The sequence below is a fragment of the Morchella importuna genome (genome assembly GCF_003444635.1).
Source record: "Morchella importuna strain M04M26 chromosome Unknown Morimp01GS084, whole genome shotgun sequence".
NCBI classification, from domain to species: domain Eukaryota; kingdom Fungi; phylum Ascomycota; class Pezizomycetes; order Pezizales; family Morchellaceae; genus Morchella; species Morchella importuna.
In genome coordinates, this window is record NW_025763480.1 from 756 (window position 1) to 20742 (window position 19987).

General features: G+C 49.1%; 5 protein-coding genes across 5 annotated transcripts; 2 read left to right on the forward strand and 3 right to left on the reverse strand.

Moving 5' to 3' along the window:
• Positions 1 to 6357: 6357 nt before the first annotated feature.
• LAJ45_11669 (uncharacterized protein) lies at positions 6358 to 6579 on the reverse strand (the record flags this gene model as incomplete). Its single annotated transcript, XM_046121144.1, has 1 exon — positions 6358 to 6579. One exon carries the CDS (start codon positions 6577 to 6579, stop codon positions 6358 to 6360), a length of 222 nt encoding a protein of 73 aa, XP_045965651.1.
• Positions 6580 to 7634: 1055 nt separating this feature from the next.
• Positions 7635 to 9019, reverse strand: LAJ45_11670 (uncharacterized protein; the record flags this gene model as incomplete). Its single annotated transcript, XM_046121145.1, has 2 exons — positions 7635 to 8963; positions 9017 to 9019. 2 exons carry the CDS (start codon positions 9017 to 9019, stop codon positions 7635 to 7637), a joined length of 1332 nt encoding a protein of 443 aa, XP_045965652.1.
• A 605-nt stretch (positions 9020 to 9624) lies between these two features.
• Positions 9625 to 10182, forward strand: LAJ45_11671 (uncharacterized protein; the record flags this gene model as incomplete). Its single annotated transcript, XM_046121146.1, has 1 exon — positions 9625 to 10182. One exon carries the CDS (start codon positions 9625 to 9627, stop codon positions 10180 to 10182), a length of 558 nt encoding a protein of 185 aa, XP_045965653.1.
• A 138-nt stretch (positions 10183 to 10320) lies between these two features.
• On the forward strand, positions 10321 to 12550 carry LAJ45_11672 (uncharacterized protein; the record flags this gene model as incomplete). The annotated part of the gene is made up of 2 exons (XM_046121147.1): positions 10321 to 10392; positions 10445 to 12550. 2 exons carry the CDS (start codon positions 10321 to 10323, stop codon positions 12548 to 12550), a joined length of 2178 nt encoding a protein of 725 aa, XP_045965654.1.
• Positions 12551 to 19136: 6586 nt separating this feature from the next.
• Positions 19137 to 19731, reverse strand: LAJ45_11673 (uncharacterized protein; the record flags this gene model as incomplete). The annotated part of the gene is made up of 2 exons (XM_046121148.1): positions 19137 to 19409; positions 19459 to 19731. 2 exons carry the CDS (start codon positions 19729 to 19731, stop codon positions 19137 to 19139), a joined length of 546 nt encoding a protein of 181 aa, XP_045965655.1.
• Positions 19732 to 19987: the final 256 nt, after the last annotated feature.

Sequence of the window (19987 nt, forward strand, 5' to 3'; positions counted from 1 at the left end):
GCAGCGTTTCCGGTCAGGTCTAGCAGGCAGAGAACTCTTCCCCTGATGATGCCATCGGCTATTGGAGGCTCACCTCTCCCCCTCAGAGAGCCCCATCAAGCCCGTTGGCAGGCGGCCTAGCAAGGCCCCCCCGACAACCTATAGGAGACGACGATTACTACTCCCAGACACCGGTCAGGAGTGGTCCCTCCGGGCTCCCTCCAGCCTGGGTTCGCCAGGGGTTATCCCCAGAATCCCACAGAGGGTCACCACCCCCGGAGTCACCTAGGAGGAACCTCCAGCCAGAAGGAAACCCTGGTGGAGAAAACCAGAACCCAGAACCAGCGGGTAATGGTGGAGGAGATGGAATTGTCCCCCAGTTGGCGGCGCTCCCAACCCAGGAGGGGACTCAGACAGTTCAGACTCGGAGCCTGAGGATGGTGACAGGAGAGGATGGCGAAGGTACCTCAGGAAGAAGTTGGAGAGGCAACAGAAAGAACTCCTGGCCTCCATGGCACAGTTCATGAGACCTCCGGCCCCCTCACACCCCTCCGCTGCCTCTAGGGCCCGAGAACCCAAAGCACCCCCTCCGGCCAAGTTCAATGGCAAAGCAGACAACGTGGAGACCTTCATCCGGCAATGTGAGAACGTCTTCTCCATTGAGGGCCAGTCCTTTACCTCTGAAGAGGTCAGGATCCGATATGCTAGCAACCTGATGGAAGGAGATGCTCCGGTCAAGTGGTATGAAGCTTACCACAACTCTATCGACCAAGCTTCTGCCAACCGGGTAGCTGGGATGCCTGTGGTGTTGGATGAGAGATGGAAGCGCTAGGATTCCTTTGTGGATGCTCTCAGAGCAGCCTTTGGTGAAGCCATCTCTAGCGATGATACGGTAGCCCAATGGAACACCCTTACCCACACAGCTAAGGGAGGAATAGACTCCTTCCTGAATAGTATTATTCAGCTGATGTGGAAGACTGGCTATGAGGGTCAGTTAGTGGATGATAAGATCCTTAGTTCCCTCCTTCCGGACCTAGGCATGAGTTGGGCTCTCTTTACCCCCAAGCCAAAGTCCTTGATGGAGCGGATAGCTGCTCTAAGAGAGCTAGGACACACCCACGAAAGATACCAGACGGTAGTAGCTGAGAAAGCACCCGCCAGGACCAAGAAGGAACCTCCTGCTGAAAGGGAACGGCACCCCAAGAGGAAGAGAGAAGCTGCAAGCTCCTCAAAACCTCAGAAGGAAGCAAGTTCCAAAGATAAAGCGGTGGAATTGAAGGGTATCCCGGGGGATATCCTAGAAGAAAGAAGGAAAGCAGAAGTATGCTTGAAGGTATGACCTTCCGGTACTCCCTATTGGTAGAGTGCATAGACTGACTTGTGCAATAGTGCGGCAAGTCCAGACACAAATGGACCGATTGTTGGTCCAGGGAACCTACTGTAGTCCGAGTGGCAGCAGTGAGGGTACAAAAGCGGAAACGAGGAAATGGCAAGTCCAATCCTCAGAAGAAAGCTAAAGTGGCTGCTGTTGTAGCAGAGGAACCACTTGTTGTACTCCCAGAGGTTACAGGAGATTTCGTCTTTCAGCCTGAGCAAGACTCGGACAATGAAATCATCTGGTAGAAATGTCTGTTTAGAGTCTATGTTTACTAGTTTTCTTTTGGGTCTCGATTTCTTTGTTTCTCTTGAATAAATTATTGTGTTTTTCGCCTATTTGATTGTTTCCAAGCACTCTGAGGATGGGTTTACGACCCGAAACAGCTGGTCTGTAAGTGCTCTGCCAAAGTTACATTTGCTACAAGACACTTCCAGCCCGCTACCAGACTTCCACACAATACACTTGCTATATTATCGCTTGGGAATAGAACCAAAGGATCTGTTGATCTTAGTAGTGCCCGCAGCTATTAGCAATGGAGAAAAGACAAAGAGAATCAAGCTTAGAATCCGCACAGAAGCGAAGAAGGTTGGAAGAGAAGCTCCCATCCTTACCAGTACATGGCAAGAGGCCAATACTGAAAGCAGGACTGTCATGGACGGTCAAGAACAAAGTTGAAGACGCCCAAGGGACATTCCTCTTTGACACCGGTTGTACAGGAGCAATTCTCAACCAGAGTTTTGTCAGGAAGCATGGGGTTCCCTTAGTGCGGCGAGATCAACCTCTGACAATGTATGATGCTCAAGGAGATATCATGATGGGTGGAGGAGAGTACTACACTCACCCAATCCACATGAGCATGGGAGATCATAGGGAGACACTCCGATGGGAAGTGGCTACTTTGGAAGAAGGAATATCCGGCTACCTGCCAATTGCGTGGGCAAGGAAGCATAACCCGGATATCAATTGGGAACTCAATACCATAAGCTGGCGAAGTGACTACTGCAAGCAGAACTGTCTCCCAGCAGCGATCAAGTTTGAACTCATCTCTTCATACCAACTGATGGAAGAAGAGGATGTAGTGTATCAACTGGCCGCTTCAGTATGGCATGATGAGGATGGAGGAGATATCTCTGAAAGGATAGCTCTCCGCTATAGGGAATGGGCTGATGTCTTCAGTCAAGAGAAGATACAGGAACTGCCTCCGCACTCCCGAAATGATTTGAAGATCAATCTCTTGTCTGGTACCGCTCCCCCATTTGGCCCCCTATACCCATGTTCCGCTCCAGAGTTAAAGGCTCTCCGGGAGTACCTGGACAAAGAGTTGTCTTTGGGAAAGATCTCCAGATCTAATAGCCCAGCAGCGGCGCCCATATTGTTCATACCCAAGAAGGATGGAACATGGCGAATTTGTGTTGATTATAGAGGATTGAACAAGGTCACTGTCAAAGACAAGTACCCGCTGCCCATCATGAGCGAGCTCAGGGATAGGTTGTTCAAGGCCAAGATCTTCACAAAGATAGACTTGAAGAATGGCTTCAATTTGATCAGGATAGCAGAAGGGCATGAGTGGAAAACCGCTTTCAGAACCCGCTATGGACTGTATCAGTATAATGTGATGCCATTTGGTCTATGCAACGCCCCTTCCGCCTTCCAGGCAATGATCAACGATGTGCTAAAGGAACTACTGGATGAAGGAGTAGTTGTCTATATTGATGACATCCTCATTTACTCAGAAACCGAGGAAGAGCATGAAAAGCTGGTTGAGAAGGTCCTACAGAAGCTCAGAGAAGCAAAACTGTGTGCCTCCATCAGCAAGACATCCTTCCATGTCCGAGAAGTAGAATACCTTGGCTATCACATCTCGGAAAAAGGAGTGTCTATGTCAGAGGACAAGGTAGAGGAGGTTCAGGAATGGCCAGTACCCCGAAATATTAAGGGAGTACAAGGTTTCCTAGGATTTGCAAACTTCTATCGCCGCTTCATTGAAGGCTTCAGTAAAGTTTGCAAACCATTGACCGACCTCTTGCAAAAAGACAAGAAATGGTATTGGACCGCAGCCTGCGAACAAGCATTTGAGGAACTCAAGAGGCTATTCACAAGCGCTCCAATCCTTCTCCATTTTGACCCTAGCAGAAGAACTGTGGTTGAAACTGATGCCAGTGACTTTCCAAAGGAGCGGTGCTCTCTCAGTATGGGGAAGATGGGAAACTACACCCGGTAGCTTTCTATTCTAAGAAGTTCTCCCCGCTGAGATCAACTATGACATTCATGATAAGGAAATGGGAGCTATTGTAGCCTCTTTCCGGGAATGGGAGCATATGCTCAAGAGTTGCGAGCATGAGATCACGGTTTTACAGACCACAAGAACTTAGAGTATTTCAAATCTACCAAAGTTCTCACTAGGCGGCAAGCTAGATGGTCTGAGGACCTAGCAGGCTACAATTTTAAAGTTGTCTACAGACCGGGAGAGAAGAATGGCAAACCTGATGTGCTATCAAGGCGTTGGGACCACCGCCCTGAAGAGGGGGGTGAAACCTTGCGGCCGGAGCCACAGATGTTTTTTAGGCCAGGTCAATTGGTTTTGGATCCTGTTAAGCTAGCGGCTGTCAGGGTGAATCAATTGCAGAATACATTCTTAGAGCGCCTATGTATGGCAGCTAAAGAGGATGGAATCTGGCAGGAACTGCACCGCTCCCTGGTTGAAAGGAAACCAAACTTGGACCAGAACTTGTCTGTCAAGGACGGCCTCATCTTCTACAAGAATCGATGGTACATTCCTAAAGACAAGAAGCTCCAGATGGATATCCTGACCGATACCCATGACTCTAAAGTGGCGGGCCATTTCGGCCAGTTCAAGACATTAGAGCGGGTGAAAAACAACTTCTTTTGGCCCAACATGGATAAAGAAGTTGAGGAATATGTCCGGAGCTGTGACAGCTGTCAGAGGAATAAAACCTCAAGACATAAGAAGTTCGGTATGCTCCAACCACTGGAGATACCTTATCGGCCATGGACTTCCATCTCTATGGACTTTATTGTGGGATTACCGGAGTCAAATGGGTTTACTAAGATCTGGGTAATAGTGGACCGCTTCTCAAAGATGGCACATTACATCCCACTTCCTACACTCAATAAAACGGAAGATTTGGCTAAGTTGTTCTTGAAGGAAGTCTGGTGACTCCATGGTTCGCCTGACGATATAGTCTCGGACAGAGATAGCAGGTTCATCTCTCACTTTTGGCAATCTCTCATGAGCCTCCTCAATGTGAAGCTGAAAATGTCCACTTCTTTCCATCCCCAAACGGACGGCCAGACAGAAAGAGTTAACCAGACCCTGGAACACTACTTGCGGAGTTATTGTTCATATCAACAGGATGACTGGGCAGACCTCTTGCCTTTGGCAGAGTATGCATACAACTCGGCGGTCTCTGAGTCTACCAAAGTATCGGCTTTCTACGCCAACTATGGATATGAACCCAGAACCAACTGGCCGGCCCCAAAGGAAGGTGTTGAATGGAACAATCCAGCAAGCGAGGTCATGGTCTCTCAATGGGAATCTATCTGGCAGGCTATGAATGCAAGCTTGGGAAAGGCTAGACTAAGGATGGCCCGGTGGTATGATGCACATGCCCTGGCACCGCCTGAAATCAAGTCTGGAGACGAAGTTATGCTAGACCGGCGCAATGTGCAAACAAAGTGGCCATTGGGAAAATTGGATCAGAAGAAGATGGGACCCTTCAAGGTCTTAGAAGCTATTGGTACCCGTGCCTACAAGCTCTCTCTTCCCCCGCAAATGGGAATCCACCCGGTCTTCCATGTCTCTCTCCTGGAACCCTATAGAGCGCCAGTAGACCCTGAGAGAAGAGTTCCCCCACCGGAACCTGAGGAAATTGCAGGAGAACAGAACTGGATCGTCCGAGAAGTAGCTGATAGCCGGGTCAATAAGAAGAGGAGAAGGGTGGAATACCTGGTACTATGGGAAGGATATGAGAATGAGGACGCTACATGGGAACCCTGGGAACATCTCAGGAAGAGTGCTGAAGAAGCCCTCCGGGATTTCCATATGAGGTACCCTAAGAAGCCCAGAGATAAGAGGGCTCTAGGCCAGTAGCATTTCCTTTAACATTCTCGTCCCCTTCCACACCAAAGGAATTTTCCTTGTCATATAGTATTGCATAGATAAATAGATACAGATTATAGATCTCGGAGACCAAGATCCTGGAAGAGGGGAGTAGTGTAACGGAGCCATTTCAACTGTCTGGTGTATGAGTACACACAGGGCCCGGTTACATGCTGAGAGTTATTGTTAGAAGCCAGTTGCACAGTGACATGCAAGTACCGGCAGTGTGGTTAGCTACCAACTGTCAGAGTAACTACATTCTGCGCGCTAGGAAGAGGATCTACTCATGGGAGCAACGACTGACGAGTCTGTGCCTCGCCAATGATTAGAAGGCTAGCCAGAGTGAAGCTCTGAGTGCTCAGCGATCCTCCACATCCTCTGAGCATTGGAAAGTCCGCCAGCAGTGGAAGAGACTATGCCTGGGAAGTCTACAATAAGCGGAAGCTCTACAGCAATGATTAAGCTTACACCTGAGCGACAGCTCATTCATGCAGGCCCCTAGTTGTGTGGCAACAAAGGCTGCAGGTGTTACAAAGGCTTTGACTAAGGGTGGTTGCCTTCGGAATTGGAAGCACTCGCTGACGCTTAGAGAGAAGCGGGGTAGCGATGGTATTGCTTCCCTTCCACTAGGAGGCAGCACCGGAACTTAGTAAGGAAGTAGGAGCAGAGAATAGAATCCTTTGGAGTATAAGTACTCAGGATCATTCCCGCCCAACGGACCAGATCCTCATCTTCGAGTAGACCATTATCGGTAGCAGAGCCCTTAAAGATTATTGAGTTCTAGCGATAGTATCTTTGAATAAATCTGCACCTGATTTCTATCTTGCACGGCCGCATCTATTCTATTGGATTCTAGCGATACATAGATAGGCTGCCCCCGTTACACACGAGGCCTATGGAGCACAGCACAAAGCCTCAAAGGTTTGGCTTCACTGGTCTTGAGCCAGGCCTCCAACTCCTCCGCGTCGCCAATAAGAACATTTTCCGGATTAAATGCATACGCTGCCCCAGCCGTCCTAGGGGGTCCGTTTGACATGGCTCCGTAGAAGGCCCGGATGACCCTCGGGGGCAGACCGTCGGCAACTTTTGGGACACGCTTCATTGCGACCTTGGCCAACTCTGCTAAGGACACCTCCTCGAGGACGCCTATAGACACCGGTAGTGCTGCTGGACCGTACCAGTCAATCTCACGGTAAGTGTAACAGGGCCACAGTAGGGCTGTTACAAAAATACCTGTTCTACCAGTCAAGCCATACGGCCCTAGGTTAACCGCAGCTTGTTTTTCATCGATGGGTGAAGACAAGGGCAGATGAGCCCCTACCTCGATTGGTAAAGAGGGTAGAGATCCTGGCGAGCAGGAAGTCTTACAAGTCAAGCTAGGCGACTGGACCAAAACTAGAGCAGTAGGACGAGCATGACAAATAAGGAAGGGTAATCCCAAACATAAGTTACCCTACCCTGGCAGTCAATCTTTGAGGCGCAATAACTTTGCAACCGATGCCCGAAAAATATGCTTTACCACGTCAGAAAGGATCCTGACGATGCTCCGGTCCATTTGGGGTGGTTGAATGAACGCATTGCGGAGTTGAGGAAACACTGCAAAATAAACACGTTTTAGACCCCCAAAAATAACCCCCGGAGCGTCGAACCGCCGGAACCCTCCTGTTTCAGTCCGGTGAATCTTTGGGGGGGAGTAAGAGTGCGACCCAAGCTACCAGAGCAAACCTTTGCTTTAAAAACACCCAAATCTATTCTAAATACTCTGAATGAGCAATTGCTGTCTGGTCGGCTGTTTCCTCTAGTCCTAGGATCCGGACCCGTTCTTGGCAGGGATTGCGAGATTTGACTCGGACGAAAATTCGTCCGCGGTGTGGTAGCAACTCTTCTCCTCCCCCCTGATAGAAAATAGGCGGTGCCCCCAGATTATTTGAAAGGCGGACGGCCAGTGAAGAAAGAAAAGAGGGAATGAAGGAAGGGGCGCCGAACTTCCATAAAGGAACTCGGTTGCCCCAGGTTGATCTCGGGGGGATCAGCGAGTCTTTACCCGCGAGGTGACCCCTTAAAGTTATTAAGTTTCTAGACTACAAATAACGATCAAAGAAATAAACTCTATCTTTCCATCGAACGAGCCGAAATGATAGCTTGTCCTATTCCTTTCTACCTATCTACCTGATCGAAGTCACGGTCGTGCCCCATCATGGCACCCCCGTTACAGTAAGCCGCGCTGACGACGGCTCCCATCTTCGTTGGGTCAATAACATGTACAGTTATTGCAGGCCTGTAGGGTATTCCCATGGCCTTCCAAACCTCTGCCGCAGCCAAGGTGGGATTCTCGTTGGACTCGCCTCCCCCCTCATTGATCTCGGCTAAAGTCCTGGCTCCACGGGTGTGGGATCGGTCGCCAATGAGATAACCGAGGGCTGCTTTGATCTTCTCGGAGGCCTCCGAGCCCTCCCTCATGTAACTTTGCTTTAAGGCTTTGAGAACTTTGTGATTTATAAGCCAATCCCTCAATTGCTCGAATAAATCAAGTCCAGAGGTTGTCTTGTTGACACGGCCAATTCTTGTCATTTCGTTACTGAGCGCAGTACGGAGAGCCCTGTAGACATCATCTCTTCCGGTAAGTTGCAGAATCTCCCTCATCTGTTCAATACTGGTAATCTTATAGGCAGCTGAGGTTCTTCCCCTGCATGGTGGCATGATTGGTGAATCGGCTGAAGCCTTTTGAGCCTTTTCAGGGGTCGCAGGAGCCTTTGAACGAGCCTTTGCTGATTGGGGTTCGTCGGGTTCGTCGAGGATAGTTGTGTCGCTTTTGGTGTCGCTTTCTTCGGGATTACCAGTATATTCAAAGGGGGGTCGACTCGGAGTTGGGGGTTTGGAGATTTTGCTTTGTTGCTCTTCTTGCAAGGCGGAGCGGCCTACCTCGAGGTTGGATGCGCGTGGTCGAGAGCCTGTTAGGCATTCGGGTCCAGGAGAGGCTCCACCAGAGGCTTCCGGGAGAGATTCTGTATCGACTCTACTAGCTCTGCTTGCAATTTCTGGTACAACTGTTTTTGTTGCAGCGAGGGTGGCGTGGTGGTCCTTGATTTGCTGTATGTGTGCTTCGTACGCTGCTAGGAGAGCGACCGTGTCAAAGTCTTCGAAATCGTTGTCTTCAGAGGCCTGGGAGTCCTCTTCAACTGGAGGTGGTTCTTCGCCTTCCTCGAGATAGTTAAATGCTAGTACCAAGCGGTCCGCGTATGCCTGTGTGCTTTGAGAGGCTTGGGGAGATTCCGGAAAGGCCTGGTCTTCGACTGCAGGTACTTCTTCTGCAGGTGCTTCTTCGGCCGGAATGGATGCTTCGACTGGAGGGTTGACGAAGGCCAGAGGGGGTGCTATTGGGGTTGGGGTGGATTCGCTAATGCGCGGACGTTTGCGTTCTCGTGAGTCTTCGTCGGAGGAATACCAAGCTCCAGGGCAATGGGGGAATTCTCCCAAAGGTCGAGTCTGTGTATAGATATGTGAATGGTATGTATTTAGAGTTAGAAAGGTCAACGTACCATTTTATATATCCGTGGGTTGTATTCAAGTGAACGTTAGTTGAAATCCTGACCCTAGCTTAACTTGGGGGCCTGGGGGAGTATCAAGAGTGCGAATGGCCTACTAGAAAGCTCCGCGAGCGTATAGGGGGGTGCCTATATATTCTCCTAGATGAGGATCCTATACTACGTCATATATCGAGTTGGTATTGTTTGCTGAAGTTGGAACATGCTATATCACTCGGGTTGGTGGTTCGGACCTTTTCAAAGGCCTAACAAACACATTTATGAGCTCAATAAGCCTAACCACCATGCACTAGGTCAGTTTTTGGTTTAGCGTGTGGAGAGCTATTTGCCAAGACTAGGTTGACAAATCATTTGTGCCAAGTCATTTCTTTTGTACGGCTTTCAGAGCCTTTTAGATGGCTTTAGGAGCCTTTTAGATGGCTTGAGGAGCCCTCCCGGACACCTCTGCGTTAACGGAGTCAGTTTTGGTTTAGTGTGTGGAGAGCTATTTGCCAAAACTAAGATGACAAATCATTTGTGCCAAGTCATTGGAGCTTTTTGGATGGTCTTAGGAGCCCACCCTACACCTCCGCGTTAGCGGTAACATCAAATATCAATCAACAATGAGATCACGATGCCCTTTCTGCATAAGGAGCTACGCAAGTCCTGGTAGTTTCGATCGACATCTTTCAAGAGTCCACGCAGAGAAGGCAGTTGAATGGTACAACAGTCAGCTTACACGCCGTGCTGAGGATTCGGTGAGCCTTGTAGAAGGCCCGGGAGGACTATACGGAAACGAATTGTTGAATGTTGGGACCTTTTCCTTGGGTCCCACGAGCGTAGACCAAAGCGAGTCTGATAATGAATCAAACGATGACACAGACTCGTTGACAGAACGAAACAGCATGTTCAGACTAGTAACTACCGTGTATGAGGGTGCAGGGGAGCAACTTTTCCCCTCCACAGGATATTCCGAGAGCTCAGAGAGCCTTCTGTCCAACCCGTGGCAACCGTTCAAATCAGCAAAGGAGTTTGAATTATCACGTTGGTTCCTGCGATCCCACGTATCGCAGGGTCAAATAGACGATTTTTTTCTAGCGGCAGGCGCAGGGAAAGGCTCCTACCACAATGGAAAAGGCTTTACACACCATCTTGATGAGATTGTTTCTAGGGACGGTTGAGGAAGAGAAAGTTGGATGCACTCAGAGGTCGAGTTGGGGGGCGAGAAGATTGCATACTATTACCGGGACCCTATTAGTGTGGTACGATTCCTTCTGGGGCAACGTGCATTCAGAGAATCTTTGGTGTATGCCCCAACCATGGAGTACAATGAGCTAGACGAGCGAATGTACGGTGAAATGCATAGGGCAGACTGGTGGTGGGAGATGCAGGTTTGTAAAGCCCTGGTGAATGCTTACTGAGCCTTTTCTAACAGAGGTTAAGAATACTCTGCCAGAGGGATCAACAGTGGTACCAGTGATTTGCGCATCAGATGGAACGCACCTAACGAATTTCAGTGGTGACAAGAAGGCCTGGCCTGTTTACTTAACGATTGGAAATATCACTTCAGAAATACGCAATAAACCCTCCAGTTTTGCATTCATACTCCTGGCTCTTTTACCGGTTCCACGGAAATTGGGAGTACGTGCAAATGAACAGCATCGAGAGAACCAGATGGCTCTTCACAAAGTTTTGGGAGAGATTTTGAAAGGCCTTCGGGGCCCTGCACAAAACGGTGAGCTTATAGCGTGCGCTGATGGCTACGATCGCCTGTGTTTCCCTATACTATGTGCCTGGGTTGCCGATCAGCCAGAACACGCCACGCTACAAAATATCAACAATCATGCCTGCCCACGATGTGAGGTTGATTTCAAAGGCTTGGGAAGCCTTCACGAAAGCCCGCCATGGATTCAGGAGCGATATGTTGAGATCGTAAAGGAATATAAGGATAATAGGTCTAACGCAGCACCCGTGGAATACCTTGTATCAAAGTCTTTAAAGACCCTCTACAATGCCTTTTGGGCCTTGCCGAGGACCAGCGCCTATGATCTCCACAAGCCCGACATACTACACAATATCTACCTGGGACCATTGAGACACATGATGGAGTGGGTTCAGGGGTTTCTTAAGAAACACAATCGAATAGAGGAGTTTGATCGAGCTTGGTCCTCCATCGGGCCTTATCTAGGGCTCGCTGTGCCCAACAAAGCGTATCGAGCAACTACACAGTGGCAGGGTAAAGAAATGCGACATCTTGGCCGGATAGTTTTGGGAGCCTTTGCGGTGGCTTTACAAGCCCCTCCAATGGCGGCACGGAAAGACTTTAGTAGAGCTTTGCGGTGTGTACGAGCGTTGATTGACTTCCACCTCATGGCACTGTATACAACTCATACAAAGGAGACTCTAGAGTATCTCCAAAGCTATCGCGAAAACTTCCACAAGTATAAAGATGTATTTCTCGAATTCCGGGCCTATAAACGAACGAGGAAGGACGCCAAGGATCGAACAAAAGTACTTCAAGGCTCCGGAAGCCTTGAGAGAGGCCTAGAAGAGGTTCAAGAGATTCGGGAGGGGTCCCATTTTAATTTCATTAAGATGAATCTACTATCACACTTTAGAGAGCATGTGGAGCGATTCGGAAATATACCCATGTTTTCAACGGATGTCAGTGAGTTGGCTCATCGGCGGCAAATTAAGATGGCCTACACTGATTCGAATGAGGTAGATGCCACGGTCCAGATTCTTGATTACCACCCAAAGCGTATGGTGATGGAGATGAGAGTGTTGAACTTGAAACATATTGTTTTCTCCCTGCCCGAGCATTATGAGGGCCTGCCGAGCCATCGAGAAAGCTTGAGAGACCTATTGGAGATTTTCAAAAATGAAGACCAACAAAGAGGAGGCAGTGAGCGATTGCTGGACGGAGATGCACCACAGAAATCTAAGATGACGACGCCGGACAATTCGGCGACCCGGTTATCTGATATCGCAGACATTATCAAGATGAACAGGACTACACTTGCCAGGGCTGTATCGGAATATGGTCAGGGACTACAACGGGAAGAAGGAGGGTTATTGAGCCTTCTTGACTACCCAGTGAGGTATTTCAAATGCCTGCAGGTGCCAGTATCAGTGTTCCAAAAGAGTGATAGCTATGAGATACATAACATACGATGCACTGGAGAGGCTTTGTTCAGGAAAAGGGCAGTTCGGAATGATTGGGCTTGGATTAAGGTAGCTACTACGGACCCCTGGGGAGCATTTCAGGGACGTTTACCAGGGCACTTAAAGGCAATATTCAGACTACGTGATATCTTTACTAGAAAGACATATCAACTTTGCTTGGTTGAGCTGCTGGAGGCAAGGGACAGGGGCCTTCCTGAAGGCTCGCATGGACTTCTAAGAGTCGCGAGGCGCTCCCGGCAAAGATTTTGGATAATTAATACTCGTAGCGTCTTGGGAATGGCACATTTATTCGAATTGGGGCAGGGACAATGGCTGGTAAACACTAGAGTAGATTTAAGAACTTGGAACGAATTCCATATATAAGGTTAACGAGGGCTTAAGGAGCCTAGGCAAATGCTTCTGAAGACTGGTCCTCTTAAACGATATGTATATACATGGGCAATATAAGATTCAACAGATAAGAAATCCAAGGGCTGGTAAAGGCTCAAGTAAAAGTATTAGGTGTTAGGTTTTGTAACCAGTCGGGCGGCTTGAGAGATCAGGAATGGTGCGAGGGGCTTTTTGGAAAGCTCGAGGGGTCTGTTTGGGGTAGATTTTGGGTGGTTTAAGGGGCGCGTGAGGCACCTAGGGAGTGGCTAAGTGGGGCTTGAAGAGCGTTTGGGGGGCTCGAGAAGCCTATAGACTTACAAGACGAGTCGGGGCCTTGAGAGAGGTTGAGGGGGCTCAAGAGGCTTTTTGGGAGGCTCGCGGAGCCTGTTGGGGAGTGGTCTAAGAGTATCGAGTGGCTGGGGGGGGGTTGTGAGAAGCTCGAGAGACCCGCTGAAATGTCTAGGAAGCCTTTTAGAAGGCTCGAGAGGCCTGATTAAAGAGGAAGCGGGAGAGACTCAAGAGAAGAAATTGAGTTGGAGAGTTCTCCAGAGAGTGCTTGGTTACTCCGGGGCTCAACGGATTAGGCGAGGTGGTGAGGAGACATGGGAGGGGTAGGGAGACTAGTTGTCTTGGCATCAACCTCTGGAGAAAGGGACAATCCCCCGGAGGCGGATGCTAGCTTGCAGATGTACATCCTCCGAGCATGATAAGTCCGCCGGTAGTGGCAGGAACTATGCCTGGGGAAAGTCTACAATAAGTGAAGAGCTCTACAGCAATGATTAAGCTTACGCCTGAGCGGTAGCTCATTCATGCAGGTCCCGGTTGTGCGACAGCCAAGACTGCAGGTGTTACAAAGGCTTTGACTAAGGGTGGTTGCCTTCAGAACTGGGAGCACCCGCTAACACTTAGAGAGAAGTGGGGTAGCGGTGGTATTGGCTCCCTTCCGCTAGAAGGTATCGCCGGAACTTGGTAAGGAAGTAGGAGCAGCGGAACGGAATCCTTTGGAGTATAAGTACTCAGGATCCTTCCCGCCCAACTATCCGATTCCTGAGTCTTTATTAGAACTATCAAGTATATTCTACTCGGTAGCAGAGACCTTAAAGATTATTGAGTTATTAGCAATAAATCTTTTGGGAATAATCTAAACCTGATTTCTATCTTGCACAGCCACATCTTTCTATCGGATTCTAGCGATACGTGGAAAGACTGTTCCCGTTACAGATAATCTTTAGTGCTCAATCACCTTCAGATTATTCTTTCCTCTTACAACATGTCCACCCTCCTGGCTCCCCAAGTGCCTCTTCAGATAGAATGGCAACCGGCAGCCTTAGAATCCCAAGAGGATCAGACACAGTTGATCCACAAGCCCAGGACGGCGCTCCAGTCCTACATCCCCGGATGTGAGCCCACCTGGCAAGACACCCACAAAGTGTAACAGGGCCACAGTAGGGCTATTACAAAAGTACCTGTTCTACCAGTCAAGCCATACGGCCCTAGGGTAACCGCAGCTTGTTCCTCATCGATGGGTGAAGACAAGGGGCAGATGAGCCCCTACCTCTATTGGTATAGAGGGTAGGGATCCTAGCGAGCAAGAAGCCTTACAAGTCAAGCTAGGCGACTGGATCAAAACTAGAGCAGAAGGACGAGCATGCCAAATAAGGAAGGGTAACCCCAAACATAAGTTACCCTACCTTGGCAGCCAACCTTTGAGGCGCAATTCCTTTGCAACCGATGTCGGGAAAATATGCTTTACCACGTCAGAAAGGATCCTGTCGATGCTCCGGTCCATTTGGGGTGGTTGAATTAACGCATTGCGGAGTTGAGGAAACACTGCAAAATAAACACGTTTTAGACCCCCAAAAATAACCCCCAGAGCGTCGAACCGCCGGAACCCTCCTGTTTCAGTCCGGTGAATCTTTGGGGGGGAGTAAGAGTGCGACTCAAGCTACCAGAGCAAACCTTTGCTTTAAAAATACCCAAATCTATTCTAAATACTCTGAATGAGCAATTGCTGTCTGGTCGGCTGTTTCCGCTAGTTCCTAGGATCCCGACCCGTTCTTGGCAGAGATTGCGAGATTTGACTCGGACGAAAATTCGTCAGCGGTGTGGTAGCAACTCTTCTCTCCCCCCTCATAGAAAATAGTCGCTGTGCCCCCCCTGACTATTGGAAAGGCGGACGGCCAGTGAAAAAAAAAGGAAAGAAAGAACCTGAACAAGGGCGCCGAACTTTCATAAAAGAACTCGGTTGCCCCAGGTTGGCCTCGGGGGATCTAGCGAATCTTTACTAGTGAGGAGACCCTTTAAAGTTATTAAGTTTCTAGACTACAAATAACGATCAAACAAATAAACTCTATCTTTCCATCGAACGAGCCCAATCATAACTTGTTCTATTCCTTCTTACCATATCTGCCTAATCAAAGTCACCGTCGTGCCCAATCATGGCACCCCCGTAACAGCAACTCCCACTTTGGCACCCAGACAGAACGAATCCCAGTGGGCGCCCACGGCATCCCACAGACCCACTCGGGCACCCAGAGAGAAAGCATCTCAAAGATCATCCCCGGCATCTCAGGGAGCATTCTCGGCATCTCAGAGAGCACCTCCGATATCCTCACAGTCCATGCCTTCTTCTATACCTGTTTATTCTCGCGATATTGACTACAGCTCTTCTTCACGACACATCGATCTTTCCTCGATGCGTTCGAGGTACGGCGATTCCTCACCCACTTACCACCCTTATAGTTCCTCCTGCCTCTTGAAGGCATTGGCGAGAGCTCCATGAGCAGTCCCCGGATTCCCTCAAGTCCTCAGGTTTATTTACCAGAAACGCAACCAAGAGTCTACGATATTGCACAGCTTTCATCGTCTATTAGGGAAGGAAATGCTCCTATAGCAGGAAGCAAGGTTAGTAGTATTCCAGATAGCATTGACGACCGCTTTGAGAGTACAGTTAACATTTATGCGAGCAACCTATCGCAGAGATCCCTATTACCTAGCTCGAGGAGTGCAAACGTTCTCTCAATGCAGGCCCAGAGGATTGAGAAGGAGTGCAGCACGCTAATCGGGGACAACACTCTTCTACATAAGCCTTTTCCACCTGCAGCGAGGCTTTCGGTACTCGTAGTGAGCATGTGGGCAGCTGCCAGTCACAGGGTGGGATGTACAGTAGATCTCGACGAGGTCATTATGAAACATGTGAATGCCCTTGAAACGTTGCCGAGTGCTCTGGAAGCATAATTGACAACGATAGGTCAGAAGTCTACACTCCCGGGTCCGTTCGCACTTGATGCACGAGGTTAAAGGGCGGCTGGCGGATTCAACCATCTATGGGCTTGTGTAATGGAGCCACTTCAACTGTCTGGTGTATGAGTACACGCAGGGCCCGGTTACATGCTGAGAGCTATTGTTGGAAGCCAGTTGCACAGTAACATGCAAGTACCGGCAGTGTGGTTAGCTACCAGCTGTCAGAGTAACTACATTCTGAGCGCTAGGAAGAGGATCTATTCATGGGGGTAATGACTGACGAGTCTATGTCTCGACAATGATTAGAAGGCCAGCCAGAGTGAAGCTCTGAGTGCTCGGCAATCCTTTATATCCTCTGAGCATGATAAGCCCGCCGGTAGTGGAAAGGGACTATGCCTGGGAAGTCTACAATAAGCGAAGAGCTCTACAGCAATGATTAAGCTTACGCCTGAGCCGTAGCTCATTCATGCAGGTCCCGGTTATGTGACAACCAAGACTACAGGTATTACAAAGGCTTTGACTAAGGATGGTTGCCTTCGGAACCGGAAGCACCCGCTAACGCTTAGAGAGAAGCGGGGTAGCGATGGTATTGCTTCCCTTCCGCTAGAAGGTACTACCGGTACTTAATAAGGAAGTAGAAGCAGCAGAACGGAATCCTTTGGAGTATAAGTACTCAGGATCCTTCCCGCCCAACTGTCTGATTTTCCAGTCTTCAGAACTATCAAGTACCTCCTACTCGGTAGCAGAGCCCTTAAAGATTATTGAGTTCTAGCGATAGTATCTTTGAATAAATCTGCACCTGATTTCTATCTTGCACGGCCGCAACTATTCTATTGGATTCTAGCGATACATAGAAAGACTGCCCCCATTACAGATAATCTTTAAGGCTCAAATCACCTTCAGATTATTCTTCCTCCTACAACATGTCCACCCTCCCGGCTCTTCAAGTGCCCCTTCTGTAACGGGGGTGCCTTGAATGATACACGACCGTGACTTCGATGTAACGGGGGTGCCTTGAAAGGGCGCGACCGTGACTTCGATCAGGTAGATAGGCAGAAAGGAATACGACAAGCTATCCTTTCGGCTCGTTTGATGGAAAGATAGATTTTCATTTGTTTGATCGTTATTTGTAGTCTAGAAACTTAATAACTTTAAGGGGGCTCCTCGCTGGTAAAGACTCGCTGATCCCCCGAGACCAAGCTGGGGCAACCGAGTTCCTTTATGGAAGTTCGGCGCCCCTCCCTTCATTCCCTCTTTCCTTTTTTCACTGGCCGTCCCCGCCTTTCAAATAATCTGGGGGCACCGCCTATTTTCTATCAGGGGGGAGGAGAAGAGTTGCTACCACACCGCGGACGAATTTTCGTCCGAGTCAAATCTCGCAATCCTTGCCAAGAAAGGGTCGGGATCCTAGGAACTAGAGGAAACAGCCGACCAGACAGCAATTGCTTATTCAGAGTATTTAGAATAGATTTGGGTGTTTTTAAAGCAAAGGTTTGCTTTGGTAGTTTGGGTCGCACTCTTACTCCCCCCAAAGATGCACCGGGCTGAAACAGGAGGGTTCCGGTGGTTCGACGCTCCGGGGGTTATTTTTGGGGGTCTAAAACGTGTTTATTTTGCAGTGTTTCCTCAACTCCGCAATGCGTTCATTCAACCACCCCAAATGGACCGGAGCATCGCCAGGATCCTTTCTGACGTGGTAAAGCATATTTTCCGGGCATCGGTTGCAAAGTTATTGTGCCTCAAAGGTTGAATGCCAAGGTAGGGTAACTTATGTTTGGGGTTACCCTTCCTTATTTGGCCTGCTCGTCCTGCTGCTCTAGTTTTGGTCCAGTCGTCTAGCTTGACTTGTAAGACTTCTTGCTCGCCAGGATCTCTACCCTCTATACCAATAGAGGTAGGGGCTCATCTGCCCTTGTCTTCACCCATCGATGAAGAACCAGCTGCGGTTAACCTAGGGCCGTATGGCTTGACTGGTAGAACAGGTATTTTTGTAACAGCCCTACTGTGGCCCTGTTACACTACTCCTCCCTCCGGTAGACTCGTCCCGAGTCTAACCTAGGGTTTTTTGGTATGGTACGTTATGAGCATACAAGAAAATGTAGCTCTAATAATCATTCCATACAAACTAAATGTAACGGGGACAGCCTTTCCTCGTATCGCTAGAATCCGAGAGAAAGGATTTGGCCGTGCAAGATAGAAATCAGGAAATCGGATAGTTGGGCGGGAAGGATCCTGAGTACTTATACTCCAAAGGATTCCATTCCCTGCTCCTACTCCCTTACTAAGTTCTGGTGATCCCTTCTAGCGGAAGGGAAGCAATACCACCGCTACCCCGCTTCTCTCTAAGCGTTAGCGGATGCTTCCGGTTCCGAAGGCAACCACCCTTAGTCAAAGCCTTTGTAACACCTGCAGTCTTGATTACCGCACAACCGGGACCTGCATGAATGAGCTACCGCTCAGGCGTAAGCTTAATCATTGCTGTAGAGCTCTTCTCTTATTGTAGACTTTCCCAGGCATAGTCCCTGCCACTACCGGCGGACTTATCATGCTCAGAGGATGTAGAGGATCGCCGAGCACTCAGAGCTTCACTCTGGCTGGCCTTCTAATCATTGGCGAGGCATAGACTCGTCAATCATTGCTCCCATGAATAGATCCTCTTCCTAGCGCTCAGAATGTAGTTACTCTGACAGCTGGTAGCTAACCACACTGCCGGTACTTGCATGTCACTGTGCAACTGGCTTCTATCAATAACTCTCAGCATGTAACCGGGCCCTGTGTGTACTCATACACCAGACAGTTGAAATGGCTCCGTTACACTTTATTTTCTGCATCCATTTCTATTGACAAAGGAAACCTCAAGTGAAACGTGTGACCTAACAAGGGGAGACTCGTTTTCTCCACGCTTATCCCAGAACACTCCGTCGTCTCGGTTTCCTGCACTTTCCTGTATTGCCATGCGTCCCGTGATTTTCGGGGATACTTCGCATGGAACTCTCGGAGTGGCTCGTCTGCCATTCCTTACAACAATTTGTACGGTTCCCAAGAGTTTTCTGAGAGATAACCCTCCCAGGTAATCCGATATTGCACGAACTTCTTCCCACGACCAGCCTGCTGCCATTGGCTATCGGCTATTTTCTTGAGAACGTAACTGTCTTCCCCTTGAACCTCATCCGGAGGTGGAAGCAGTATAGCTCGTTGAGGGTCCAGCAGAGATATATGGAAGATATCATGAATGTTCCACTGAGCGGGTAGATTCAGCCTGTAGGACGCGACGCCAAGTTTCCCGACAACCTCAAAGGGACCCAAATTTTTTTTGGTGGTCTAGCTTATTTGAGGGTCACTTGGTTAAGATGTTGCGTCGGTCCAGCATCACCTCGTCCCTAACCTTCAGTTCTGGAGCACTCATCTGTTTCTGATCATACCATTTTTTCTGCTGTGCTTGTGCCGCGCTGGACGCGTCGAAGTTGTCTAGTTTCCGTTTAAGTGAGGGCCAAGTGGAATCTGGTTGAAACCCATAGTTCGCGTAGAATGGCGATGCTTTGGTTGACTCTTGGGTGGCCGTGTTGTAGGCGTACTTGGCAAGTGGGAGTAGCTCTGCCCAATCGTCCCGCTGACAGAAGCAATAGTTTTTTGAGATACTGTTCTAGCGTTTGGTTGACTCTCTCAGTTTGCCCGTCAGTTTGAGGACGATATGTTTCGAATCTAGAGTCCTGATCGGAGATAATCTCCTCAGGAAGTCCATGCCGTCGCCATATCTCCCGGAGGAAGATTTGAGCAAGTTCTTCGATGGTTGCTTTGGTGATAAAGTCCATTGAAATGGAACTCCAAGGCATAGAGAGGACCTCTAAAGGTTGCAACATCCCATTCTTCTTGTGTGTTTGAGGCTTTAGCGCGTTGACATGTATCGCAACTCCGAACGTATTCTTCCACATCGTTGTCCATCTTTGGGCAAAGGACAGTGCCCGAAGGCGTTCTGCCGTTTTGAATTGTCCAAAGTGACCAGCAGTCTTCGAATCATGTAGGGCGCTCAGGATCTTGAGCTTCAGTTCCCGATGATTTGGAATGTATCACCTTTCCTTATAGAAGACGTGTCCGTCCTTTAAAGTCAGGTATCGGTTCACCAGATTCCCAGAGGTGTTCTCAATGGCTTTTTTCAAGGAAAGGTACTCTGGATCTCAGGCTGCTTGA